We start from the raw sequence: 14682 nt of genomic DNA on the forward strand, positions 1-14682 counted from the left end.
TAATAATTGGAATGGACTCACCTTCTTGATCCTTCTGAAACAATAAATCACCGTTTTGAATCACCGTTCATCACTTACCTGAAATAAAAAAAAAAACGTGAAATACATATCAAAATCCATTTTCTGAAAAGTTTTAATCTACGAAAATGGTTTTAATTAACTTTTTCTATTCTCGAAAATACGCTTTCATTGCAATTTCTCGAGCAACAGGAGAATTTCGCCGGTAAATGAAACCGTCAATGAAACAAACGACCATCTCCGCGATTCAACAAAGGCAACGCAATTCTGGTAGATTTTCACTAGGATATAAATACACGTTCGTTAGGATATTTTAATTTGGAACAGCATACACGGCTACGAGAGGTTATTCATTACATTCGTTACTAAGCGAATCCAAATTGAAAAGTACCAGTTGTCGAAAGTATTCTTACGAAACGTATAAAAACAAGCGAAATAAAAGATACACGCATCAGAGTTGGATATTAACGGATTGAAAAATTAATTGATAAAATTATTTTGAATAAATTACTTTAATTAATAACTTCAATTAAAATGCTTGGATAATACGAAGAGTAATTACTAATTGTACTAGCGAGTACTGTAGCTGTAGTCATGAATAAATTATAAATTGAATTTAATTATAAATATTTCCAAAAAATAATTGAATTCTTTTTTTGAAAAATTTTTTCTTTGATTGATTATTCACATGGATTAGATTCTTGAACGTTACGCTTAACTGTACTTATTCGTAACGTTGAATTACATTAATCGAAATAACTTTATTTTTATCTTCAATGTTGAAATTTTGCCTATCTCTGACACGCACGCCACATGTGACGTCTCGAATTTCTTTTTCTTTCATTCTTGTGACATTGTTTCGTCTCGAGATTACGTGAGTCGACGAGCTCAGATAAAATGGAGGGCTATGTGTCTGCAACGTATAACTCTTGGTATGCGAGTTGTTCCCTAAAATACTGTTGCTGTTGGGCGACATTGCCCGCGAGAAAAAGGTAATGTACCTCCTTATTTTCGTTGAACTGAATCGTTCTGGTAAAAAGTAATTTTAGTCGGCTTATTTGCTTATTAAAAGTATATAATATAGTGGAATGAAGTGAAGCATAAAATATTGTTATATTCTTTTGTAAAATATAAATTTTAATAGAATAAAATTTATTTTCTTTGGTATTTAGTGATAATTAAAATTCTGCTTCTCAGAAATTCAGAGAAATTCGAAATTCATGGCACGAAGTCAAAAAGATTCTATGATTCGAAAAAAATTAAAAATAATGAAAATATGTGTAGAACTTTGTTTTCGAGTAGATCATGTTTGAAATTTCTTTTCATATATATTTCATATAAATAAAATTATCTAATTGATTAAAGAATGTGAATAAACTATTGATAGAAGATTATTTTATGTGAAAAACAAAAAATATATAAGCAAAGAATGTAAAATATATTTTTTTTATTTAGTTATAAATTATAAATTAATTTTCAATATTAACTTGATTGTATATTCTGCATATTCTATGTCGACGTAGATAATAATCTTCTATTGATCTACTTTCATTCAATCAATTAATTAATTTCAATTATATTTGAAAAAATTTTAAAAATTGAAAAATTTTATTCTATATTTTATTTTATTTTGAGTTATAAAATCTCATTTGTATTACGATTTACGAATTATATATATAAAACTCTACTAAATTTAAATATCTATATTCCAAAAGTAAAAAAAATATTCAATTTCTTGAAATCATTTTTGTAAATTTAATATTTATAACTTTTAAATTTTCTTACTTATAGTATAATACATAAAAATAATTTATATATAAAAAATTTAATATTTAAAAAATATTATAAATTTAATATTAAAAAATATTAAATATTATAAGTAATATTTAATATATAAAAAAAATTTATCGTAAAATAAAGAAATGATTTAGATCAAAATTGAATAGTTTAGAGGGAATAGTTCTTTTATAAATAAAAATGGAAATTTCATTACTTTCTACAATATAATCTAAAAGTAGATACGTATTTATCAATAAATTTTTTAATTCTTTTTAATAATATAATATATCATATTATTATTATTATTATATTATATTAAACAGTATATATGTTTGAAAGTCACATTAAAAAATCCTAATGCATCGTTACACAATTAAAGTAATCCAGTAATCCTTTTAATAATCAGTTAATAACGAATTAAAATCGAAAAATGAAGAAAAATAATTGTAAGAAGAGAAATAATATCCTTTACACGCGAACAATTACGAAAATCGGATATCTGACAGTTGAACTGCAAGAAAAGAGAAAGAAAAAGAAAAAAATCCCGACAATAATGCACATTTGTTGTATTGTTTCATTACGGGGCTATTGATAGATGGAACGAGAAAGCTGTCCATCGGTTTTATTTTTTACCTGTACACGACTGGTAGGCTACACATAAATTATGGCCGGGGGCTGATTATCCGCGATTCAATGACAAGGCATTATCGGCCATTAATAGCCCGGGCCGCATTCACATCAGCTTACCGCCCCAATAGCCAAGTTATTGTTCTCTCAGGTGGTGTCCGCTTTACGAAGCCTGATCCACCTGCAACTGTCAATACGAGCGTGGGGTAATGTCCATTAAAGCTGCTGATATAGTTTCTCAGTCTCGAGCGCGATCGTTAAATCGGACACGGCAAATAGCAGCTCCATGATCGAGATTCTGTGATCACTTTATTATGTAAGGAGAGAGAGAGAGTACAATCAGATCGTTACACATAATTGATGCACGTGTAATCACGCGCGCGCGTGTATGTGTGAGTGAGTGTATATATGTTTATTTTTAGTATGTTAAATATCGCAAATGTACGCGTATACGTAAATATATTAGAGCACAGATGCATGGTAACTGTAAATATGTATGATGTCTGATTTTGATCTATATAGAGTAATATATTCATATGTCTTTAGAGGATTGATTGTTATAGGAAAAGAAAGGCTTATTTATTAAGTTATAAGTTATTTAGCGTTAAATGAAATAAGACTTTGTAAATCTCAATTAATATTTTTATAACGTTTAATCTTGATATTCAAACTTGAATAATTTGAAGAAAAAATTTTAATGATTAAGTTTTATTGAAAAAAAAAACATTTTTGAAAAAGAAAACTCAAGAAATAGTAATAAAGATAAAAATTTTAAAATGAGATTAAATTGATTTTTGAATGATATTTTTTTTTTAAAGTTATAATAATTTGAAATATTGATAATTTTTTATCGAAGTATAGGTTTATACTCTTCATTATATTAAAATAAATTAAAAGAAAAAATAAATTAATTGACTAAAATTATTATTTTGTTTTTTTTATATTTTGGATATATTATATTGTATCAAATATATTATTGTTAAAATAAAAATTTTATAAAAGAAAAACTTTGGTTAAATATATTGCAATTTTGAGACTGTATATGGACTGTATATTTTATTTTAATTTCAATCTGTGTGAATAACAATTTTATTTCACCATATCTTATATGCAGATCACATATTCAAATAGAATATTGTATTTGGGTTGTAACAATATTATTACTTTTTCGCAAGTTATTTTATATTTATTTATATTTATTTACATCAAATAATTATTAATCATAAATAAAATATTTCATTAAAGTATTGATAAATCAATATTTACCAATTATAGGAAGCGATTATAATGCAAAAAAATAAAAAATAAGAGATGAAAGATAATTAAATAAAATTATTATATCGCATAATAAGTCAGTGTAAATATTAAATATAATAGAATGAAAAAGGAAAAAAAAAGCCGAATAACTTGTTCGTTCATCGATGACAGTTGATTGGCAACTGTATACAAGCGGCATCAATGCGACGTAAAAATATTGAAAATGTCACGTCTACGTCAATGCACTTCGGAATATCTTATTTCTCGTTTCACATGGGAATGCTATGAAGTTAACGTCAAAACTTCAGACGAAAAATTTAATAATTACGAATTTCAACGTTTAATATTGTCCTAGTTCTTTACAATAGCGTAAAAATGTTCTCAATCCCTGAATTCTCTTCAATTAAGTTCATTGAACTTTACTTTTATATCGAAATTTGAAACTTCTTACAGTGATTAAGACCAGAGAATATTTGACAAAGTTCTCTATTCTCGAGGGAATCGAGACAGTGTGGTTAAAATTAACAGTGGTCGAAATTTGCCGACGCTTTCATATTATAATTATATCAAAGAGTTCCTCCTTTAGTTTCTAGCAGTGCAAAGAATGTCGTCGAACAGTTTCGAAGTTCCGACACTTTTGGTGGAAAGAGCGAATGAGAAAAAAGCCGAGGGAAAAGAGAAGGAAACGATAAAGGCAAAACGATATTACCGACCGGGAGAGAGAGTCTGCGGTGGTAGAAAATTCACGGGGAATTACGAGGCACAAAATAAAAATGAAACGAATTAAAAGCAACCTGCGGGAAAACCGCAACATCCGACACTCATGTTGTTGCACGATGAAATTTAGTGAGTCATTAGTGCGTGACAGTTTTGGCCAACTGTTAGTACGGGTTAACGGATTGCAATGTTATTTAACAGCAACACTTTCGTAATCCGCTGCGTGTATTTAAAAAAAAATTAGTAATTTTTAAAAAGGAAGTATCGTTATCTATATTGATACGATCTAATCTTTAAAATATTGAAATATTGGTTTAAGTTTCTATTATTGTTCTATTATTGTTATAAAAAATGAGTAGATTCCTGAATCTATATCTATAATAAATGTGCATAAAATAACAAAAATAATATATTAAAAAGTTTAATGTATAAGTGCTAAGAAATAAAAATAAGTTCGATGTTTCTTTTTGTTAATAACATATTTTAAGTAGTTTATTATTAAATAATTATTTTTGTTACCAATATTGCATTTTATTCTTTAAATTAAACAAATTTATTATATTTTAATATTTTTAATATTTATTATTATTTTTATTCATTTGATTATCTAATTTCTTACACAAAAATGATTATATATCTGTATACATCATTATTTTAGTTTAATAACTGAAATTTATAAATTAAATATTAATAATTTGTAAATTTATAAATTTTATTATTTAATATATTTAAACATATTCTTGCAAATTTTAAATATATATATTTTTTTTGGTTTATCTTGTAATCTTGAAATAATTGTATATTAAATTAATAGATTTTTTATTTTTATTATTTGTTATTATATTGAATCATAAAATTTTATAATAATTAAAATAATTATATAATAAAATAAATAAATAATAGAAAAATTCAAAATTTAATTTATTGTTTGAATTAAAAATATGTATTTTTAATTTGCGATAATATTTGAATATATCACAATTTAATTTATCAAAATAAAATAATGAATTTTATACAAAGATATAACTATTCTTATGCAATAAATTGGATAATTATATAAAACAACAATGAATATCATAGAAAAATGATAAATTTGTTTAATAAAGGAATAAAATTCATTCAATAGTTCAATTATCAAAAACAATTTTTAAGTTCTTAAAACTTAATTATAATTTATAATTTAAAATACATTATTAACATATTATAATAATTTAAAACATATTATTTTTTTTTATTATTAATATTTTTTTAATTTTTAAAAAACTTATTAAAATATATTATGAATATCAAAACGAAGATTAAACAAATTAAAACTTTAACGAAAATATTTTAGTTTTTTTTAACTTAAATTTATTATCTGTCTGAATATGTGTTAAGCTACTTTATCAGTATTTTCATATTAGCATATCTCACAAATTATTTCCTTTCACAGATTATGCACGTTCATGAATGTGAAAGAAACAATTATTTTCCATTTTTAGATTAATTTATTCTATATAACAGATGCAAAGTATTAATTTATTCCAGATAACAGATGCATAAAGTATAAGATTGATGGGATATTTACACTTTTATTTGATATATTTACAGTTCTGCATTGTTGTTTATTAATAGAGTTGTTGTAGCGTTGTAATGGAAGGTGAAAGCGAAAGAGGGAACAATGAAAAAGGATAGAATAATGATTTCCTTCCAATGCTTAGATATTAATGGATTCATTAAGAGAGAACAGATGCGGTAATGGAGTTATATTGGATATGTACAGTTTAATAATAAATTTGACATGGAAACATAATATAGTTCAGTAAGCACATCCATACTCGTTAGTATTCCAAGTGAGAAGAAAGCTCTGTACATAATATAATGAGAATGTAGTAATCATCCATTGATAATTATAACTGTCGAGATTTTCATATTTCAATATGCAATAATAATATCAGAGGTAGTATCAAAATTGTCGTATAAATATGAAAACATTATCTATTAAAGCAAAATTAATTGCATCATAAAATTTCTTTTTTCAGCTTTTTATAAAATAACATTGTTGTCAATCAAAATAGATTGTCAATTAATATCATAAATAAAAATTCTTTTTGTTCTATTTTTTTACTTAAAAGAAATTTTAAATAAAATAATATTAATATTATCATACTTTGATGTTTCAATTCACATATAACATATGTAAATATTATAAAAAATTAATCGAATGAGTTATTAATGTATTTTATTTTTTACTAAATATTCTATTTTTTCATCTACACTAAGAAGTTATATTAAATTACAATTTTTACATTATTTTTGCAGCAATATGTACGATCGATATGTATGATCAAATAATGTTATATTTATTAACATATTAACCTAAATTCCACCAACTCGACCAATGAGATCGTGATTCATTGCAGCTGGTCTGCAGTAGGTTGGAAGGGATAATAAAAATAAAGCCGCAACAGTAATGTGCCAATGCAGATTCAACTTGTTTCGACCGTAAAATCATAATGATCAGATCTTGGTGGGCGGTGTATCTCACGGTAAACAGAAATGCATACCGGTATAGTGGTCGTCGGTGCTTACTGTTTCTAACGACGACTTTTCGCACTGTTAGAGGAATAATCGCGATGGCGTTAGTGTCGCTGGTGATGGCAGACGATGAATGTACACAAATGCACAAGGAAACGGCACCACTACAATAAGAATCGTCACATCAGTGGAAAAGGTGGCCGAAAGTGCTTGAGCTGCTACTAAAACGCGGCAATAACAAGCAGGATTACAGCCAGCATGGTAGAATCGCAAAGCCACTCCGCATTGCAATAAATAGCAATTATGCTTAACAATGAGGACGAGGTCAGACCACAAGACAAGTATTCCGCCCTGTTACAAACAACGCTCCTCTATCGGTAACTTTAATCATCGAATTATACGATTCAATTCTTTTGACCCTATTAAATATCAAGAATAAATTTCTTTGAGAGAATTGCATTTAGATCATATGTACCAAGATGGGTGATAATATCATCTCTTTTGTATTCATGGCATTTAACGGCATTTCGTGCGTTTTCATTATCTAGATTTATGTCTCATTTAAATGCGCCTTTTAAAAATATAAAAGTTTAATAACTTTTTCCAATTTTATAAATATTGTTCCTTTTTTAAATTCGATAAATTATTAATTGTAAAATAAAATTTCAATCAAGAGGACTTGAAAAAAATTTTTATTTTATTTCTTATAAACAATTTTCAAGTATTGTAAATAATCCAAAAGTTATTTTTACATTTCATCACTGGTATTTTTATATCAAATATTCAGGATACATACTAAAATTTGAAAAAATAAAAATTTTAAAAATAAAATCTTAAATTTTTTCCAATTGAAATTTTGTTTCGGCAATAATAAAGCTTTAAAAGGAGAATTAAAATAGTAGTATCGAAGAAAATATTAAATTAAATTAGATAAATATAAATATGAATTATCCACAATTATCAACAAGATATAATTCTTATTAAAAAACCGATATCAAGAGCTTCAAAAAGATAGCAATTCTAGTTTCAGTCAATTTTATATCATATCAAAAAAGAAAGAAAGTTATGGATTTTATTTGTTTGAAATTTTATTTTTAATGTATTTTGTCGATTGCTTTTATTGTCATATTTGCATATTTATCAGAATTTTTATTACTCCTTTGTGCTTGCTTGTATCCCACATGTGTAACATTGTTTTGCAAACAGAAAAATAGTCCACAGTGATCGTTCTCAATGACACAGTACATTTAAATGAATGCTTGTCTCTTTGGGAATATAAAATTTTAGGTCGAGGAATAGTAGCGCAAAAGGTAAAATACATCCACAATTTTAAGAGAATAACAAAAATTTCAATGATAGAATTCAAGTTTTTCGAATTAAAATATTGATTTCATTATCTTAATTAATTGTTATATAGAATCGATAAAAAAAAATATAAATATTTTTATTAAAATAAAATTATTGCAAACATATAAACATATACATTATTTTAAGTTTGAAGATATTTTACAATTCAATATTAATTTTATAAATTTAAATGTGAAATATATTTTATTATAGAATATTTTATCAATAAATTATATTTTTTAAGTTATATTTTAATAAATTCAACTTCGATTTTAAATCTATTGTCTTTTATAATAAAATATAACTATTAATTTTCTATTCTATTGTATTTAAAAATAATTTAAAAAATTAGTTTGCTATTTTAAAAATATCATTCTTTTATGTTAGATAAAAATATTTTATTAATTAAAAATATAAAAATATCTATAATAATTTTTAAAACTATAGATATCGAATAATTATTTTTAAGCATAATTTATGTTTTAAGAATAACTGTTAAATATTATAAATATTTTAAAAATATATGAAAATTTTGATTTGTACTTTAGATTTTATTTTTAATATATGTTATGAATTGATTTAAATTAATTTAAACTTTATATAAGAAAAAATTTAATCTTAATTAGGTATTAAGAAAACTTGAAAATTCTAAAGATCTTGGGAATCTTTAATGTCTTGAACGGTGTTCTTACTAATTAGAGGATCATCTATTCAGGCGATTTTATCGTTCATTAAAGTATCCAATACTTTTACGTAAGAATTTCAACGTACTTTTAAATTAAATATTAAGAAAAAATATAAGTAGAGATTACTTATTTAATTACAAATAAGTAATTCATATTTTTTAAAAATATTTTAATATTATTTTAATTTTTATGAAAATATACAAAATGGGTTAAAGTATCACAAGTTATTTCTTCAATATTACTACCGTATATTGATTTTAATACTTCTTTTAAAAATTTTCTATTAAGAATTTAAAAAAAAATTCTCCTTTTTACTATCTTTTTATATCCAAAAATTTTCATTAAATTTTCAAACATTCATATAATGAAAAATTCGTTATAATCAATTATGATACTACAACTATTTTACCAAAGATTCTATTAAAATTATATTGTATTCCATATTCGTTCATTATGTTATGAAAAAACTATTTCACACTGGAAAAAGTTAATTCCTGTTTTCCACCGTTATGTTGATTTTTTTTAAAATCACGTAACTTTATCCTTGGTAATGTTTTGCCAACTTCAAAGGCAACTAAAGTGTTGAAGTGCTTCCATCTAGATACCTTGACTTGTATATGCCTCAGGCTATACAAGATTCACCACGAATGGCGATATGCTTTTTCTTGTCGTTCCTCGTTAGCATCGCCAGTATTCCTAGGCTCGAAGTTGCGGTAAATCGTTATTTTGATTGCGTACATAGTTCTTATTCGGATGTGTGTTATCTTAGAAGTTTTTTTTTTTTTAACTTTCATTTTTGCGTTAATCACTTGCTTGTTTCTCTATGACAACGCGAAGGTAAAAAATTATATATAGGCACGCGTACTCTCATTCGAAAAATGTTTCTAATGTCCTCTATCTTTTATTGCTAAAATAATCCGAGATTAAAGGAAGAAAATGTGTACAGAGGAAATTGTTTCTTTATGGAAATAATTTCATATAACAGAGTAACAGGGAAATGATTCTATGGTATAACAAGTGTATTTCTTTGATAAATAGTGTCGAGAAAAACACTAACGTGAAGTAAAATTGAAGAACATGTTTTCTTTAACACGAGATCGATATTAACAAATATCAGTTGTGTAAACATTTCTTAATAGGTATATACTTATAAAGAAAAGAGTAAGAATATAAAATTTTTTTTTAATTAAGAAGTTTCATAATAGTTGTAAATAAAAAAATCAATATAATAATTTTAATGAAAATAAAAGTTTATATGAAATATATTGCATCAATATATATTGATATTGTAAAATAAATAAATGTTTTTATTTTTTTTAAATTAAAAAACAAATCAAATAATTCAAATAATTCAAATAATTCAAATAAGATAGTATAATATAAGACAATGTAATTTTTGAAGGAAATAAATAATAAAAATATTGTTAAATTAATAAATAAATTTTATTGAAATAGTTACAATAAAAATTGAAAAATTATGATTTATCTTATTTTATTATAATTATATACGTAAATTTTATTTTACAATATTCATTTATTATTATTATTATTATTATTATTATTACTATTATTATTATAAGAAATGAATCTATAGGTTCAAATTTCAGTTTTTTTAGATCTTTCTTTTTTGTCTTAAAGTTTTTATTCTTAACTTCTGAATGAGTGATTAAACTTTATTTTATTCAAATAGCTAATATTATTATCAATTTGCTATTTTATTTCTTTTTATTATATAAATATAATGAAATATACTTTAATATTTATTATTAATTTAAAATTAAATTTATTTTATAATAATTACTTCATTTAAATGTAAGAATAACACTTTTTATAACAGAAAGAAACAAATAGTTATTATACAAAAAACGATTATTATAAAAATTTTCATTTTTCTTCAATTCTTAAAAATCGAATTAATTTTTACTTTATCTAATATTATTATTAATATTATCTAATAATATTATTTATCTTTTCTATTACATATTTTTAAAAGTAAATTTTTTATCACTATAGTAATGTAATTTTTTACATTTTATTTTTTTTATTATTTTTTATTACTAAAAAGTTTTATGAAAAGCTTGGGAATTATTAGGAATTGAATATTTTTATTGGATGGCACAAATAAATATCTAAATAATTCTTATAGAAAAAATTTTAAATTAGTATCATTAAATCAGAGTAAATATCTAACAAATCAATTTGTATATTTATATTTATATAAAATAAAAAAAATACAGTATTTAAATTATTTATAAACTATTTAAACTGAATGCATTTTAAACATTTATCTTAGCAACAAATATTTTCAAATAATACAAATAAAGGTATAAATCGTATACAATTTCAATTCTGCAACAGTATACTCGTACATTTGAATTATGAGTAAAAGCAATTTATTGAGACGTAACTTCGGACTATTTTCTCTCCATCCTCTGTGGTATTAAACTTGATGAAGCTCGAACAATTCTAAAAGTTGTAATCGGAAAAGTTATGTATCCATTAAACTGATCTATTCTGTCAATCTTATGTCAAAGCAGATCGAACAGTCTGTGAAACATCTGCAAAGCATTACTGTATGCTTTGAAAATTTTCTATACTAATCGTTTGCAAATTTATTTATATTTTTTGTCCTGAATAAATTAGAATTGAAAAAATTATATAAAATTATATAAATTATATAAAAAGATAATGGTCTATCTATATTAATAAGTAATAAATTTTTTTATACACAATAATTGCACAAAAATTAAGTAAAAATAAAAAAAAATAAAAAAATTTGCGAATAAAATATATTGTTTATTAACTTTTGTCGATAAATATGTGTAGAAAGATTATTAAGTAAGATCTATTTTTAATTTGCTTATCTATTTTCTGGAAATGGCGCTTGTATTAGTTTTATTATTTGAAGTCAGTAATCAGCTAACTTAGTAACAATAGTTCAGTCATTTTATTGTTAGTTGCTTATATGAATGCTACAATTAATAATGCTGCCAAGTATAAAGTAATATGAAGTATGAGTAATAATCTAGCTCTTAATGGCAAAAAATAATTATGCTAGTGAAATTTATGGGCAAATTTATGATATTTACGAGCAGAGTATTATAAGAGATACTAAAGTGAAACAGTAGTGTCGTTTATTTTAAAAATAAGAATTTTCATGATAAAAAACGTCTATGATCCCGAAATGATTTAATTGAAAAAAATGAATGAAAAAAATTCGGAAAAATTAATGCTTGATACTTTCACAATTATTTAGGTATTTAGAGATTTAAAAATGACAGTGAAAAATGTGTTATTAATTGAAAAATTTTTAAGCGCAAAAATTAAATGCAAAATTTTTTTAAAATGGAATAAAAAAAGTTAGTTAGTTGAAATTATAAAAAATATTATCGAAAAATAATAAATAAATATACTTTTTGTAAACATAATGAACTTTTTATATTATTTACCTTTGTTTTTATTTTAAAATGTATCTTATTTAAAAAAATAACGTTCGTATTTATATTTTTATTTAAAAAACAGAAATACGAGAATGTACAATTTCTATTTTTATTTTTTTCAATATATAGATAATATTTGTTGAAACAATATGTACATATTTAATTTTATCGAATTCTTTATATCGCAATGTATCGTTTAATGAGATACAAAAAATTTTTATATTCTAAAATATTTATAATAAAATATATTTTATAATATTGTTAATAATTTTTGCTAAATATACCAATTTATATTTTCAAATTGAAGCATGAAATTCAATACAAAAATTTATGTATATTTCATCAAAAATCATCTTTTTTTCGTTTCTTAAATATAACTTTATAATGCTGTGAAATTTTCAATTAAGAACAAAATTTTAAATTACAAAATATTTTGAATTTAATGCTTTATTATCCTGTCTGTAAAAAATATTCTGTCTGTAAAAATTATATTTAAAATTTGGCGAAAAGTTAAAATTTTGGAGATTGATTTTATCTTATCAACGAAAAAAATATATATATATATATTATACTACATACACTATATACATATAAAATTTTTATTAAAATTAGAATTTTTAGATTAGAAGATTTCTTTATTAGATCATATTATATGAGGATTATTTTTTTTCAATGTTTTTGTTTTTATTATCATTATATAATTATTATTATTAATATATAATTCATCATTATATAATTATTATTATTGAAATATTATTAAAATTATAATTTATTGCTAATTAAAAATTTATATATATATATATATAAAGATAAAAAGATAAAAAAGGAAAATATTTCATAATAATTTGATGAATTATTTGTTGAATTATATATTCATTTTCAATGAATATTATTTAATACAATTTCCATCTTTTTAAAAAATACAATTCAAACTTTTCAAAATAATAGAACAAGTTCAGGAAGAGCAATGAAGATGAAATTTATAATGACAACTGTTGCGCGAAATCGTGCGGTTATTACACTCTACATATATATATACATATATATATACATATATGATATAATTTATTATTTCAGAATTACATTTTTATAATGGAATTATAAAAATTGTCCATAATATATACGCAGAAGCGAGATATTTGAATTATCGAAAATTTATTTCTCCAATATATCCTTCTCCAATTAGAATTTTATAGAGCACATACCATTTAAATCGATCGATCATTTCAAAGAAAAATTGAGATTATTTCAGTATCGTCAATAGTTTCTTAAAATGTTCGATTTAAATGGAACTCGTATTCATATATGTAGTCAATCGAACTGCTTTCATCTTCCGAAATTAACCATCCACTATACGCAGAAGACGATCTAGATTATTTATATAATCAAAATGGAGAAAGGATAGAAAAAGGAGTGGAGAGAAAATGAGACGGAAAGATGTGGAAAATAACATATGTGATCGTAAATTCATGAAAATTGTTCGGTCAGAGAAGAGAGAAGCAAAGAAATGACGTCGATAAAATGGCGAACGTTACAGCAAATTGCAATTAAGGATGATCTCCTTGGATTCATGAAAAGGAATGTCATCTACCTTTGCGTTTTAAAAACTGCGCAATACGACGTGTATTTGTGCGCCTGTTCTTATTTGGAGCTTCTGACGTATACCAAACTCTCTGAACAGACAAGAGTGACAAGTTGTTCCGCTTTTCACAGACAACAATCTAGTCTTTTCAACTTAATACAATAACGGGCGACATCTGATGCGTCATTATTTTTCAGGTCATTCTATAGAATTGGCATACACGATGTGCTAGACAATGTCATGTTAATTGACGTGTATAATTTATGGGGTTCGTTGATTGTGATCATCGAATGTATGTATATATACGATGTTTTGATGGATTATACTGGTAACGCCTGCGCCAATCGCGTGCAAGACAATGAGTTTGCAGTTTGAACTCTAGTGACTGTATCCTACGAATAATCGCATTATCATAATCAAGAATTTGAATTTATTTATAACACATTTGCAATAATATTTTTAAATCATTTTGAAATCATTCTTTGATCTAATAATTAGAGTATAATTTTATTATTTTAAATATCACTTAATTTGAAATATCACTCGAGTGAAATTTTTTAAATCATATTTAGAAACGAATGGTTTTTTTTTTAATGTCTTCGAAATGATAAATAAAGATTCTTCGCGAGATTACATGAGTTGATTGATGTAGATATTGATTTCGTGAATTATCGATGCATCTATTCGATAATATTTTCGATATTTTTAAATT

At 23.6% G+C, this 14682-nt stretch overlaps 1 protein-coding gene across 8 annotated transcripts in view; it reads right to left on the minus strand.

Moving 5' to 3' along the window:
* The window catches only part of LOC107993170 (CCR4-NOT transcription complex subunit 6), a 587279-nt gene that overhangs the window by 224944 nt on the left and 347653 nt on the right, over positions 1–14682 (minus strand). The window contains exon 4 of one of the 8 annotated variants that reach the window (XM_062076975.1): positions 27–78. The exons of 5 other annotated variants lie outside the window; for them this stretch is intronic. In XM_062076975.1, coding sequence (XP_061932959.1) covers positions 71–78 — 8 coding nt within the window. In that variant the 3' untranslated portion in view covers positions 27–70. Of the gene's footprint in view, positions 1–26; positions 79–2367; positions 2612–14682 lie in introns of those variants that run through there. 2 more of the 8 variants (XM_062076966.1, XM_028664483.2) reach the window with 2 other exon arrangements.

The sequence above is a fragment of the Apis cerana genome, linkage group LG7 (genome assembly GCF_029169275.1).
Source record: "Apis cerana isolate GH-2021 linkage group LG7, AcerK_1.0, whole genome shotgun sequence".
Classification (NCBI taxonomy): domain Eukaryota; kingdom Metazoa; phylum Arthropoda; class Insecta; order Hymenoptera; family Apidae; genus Apis; species Apis cerana.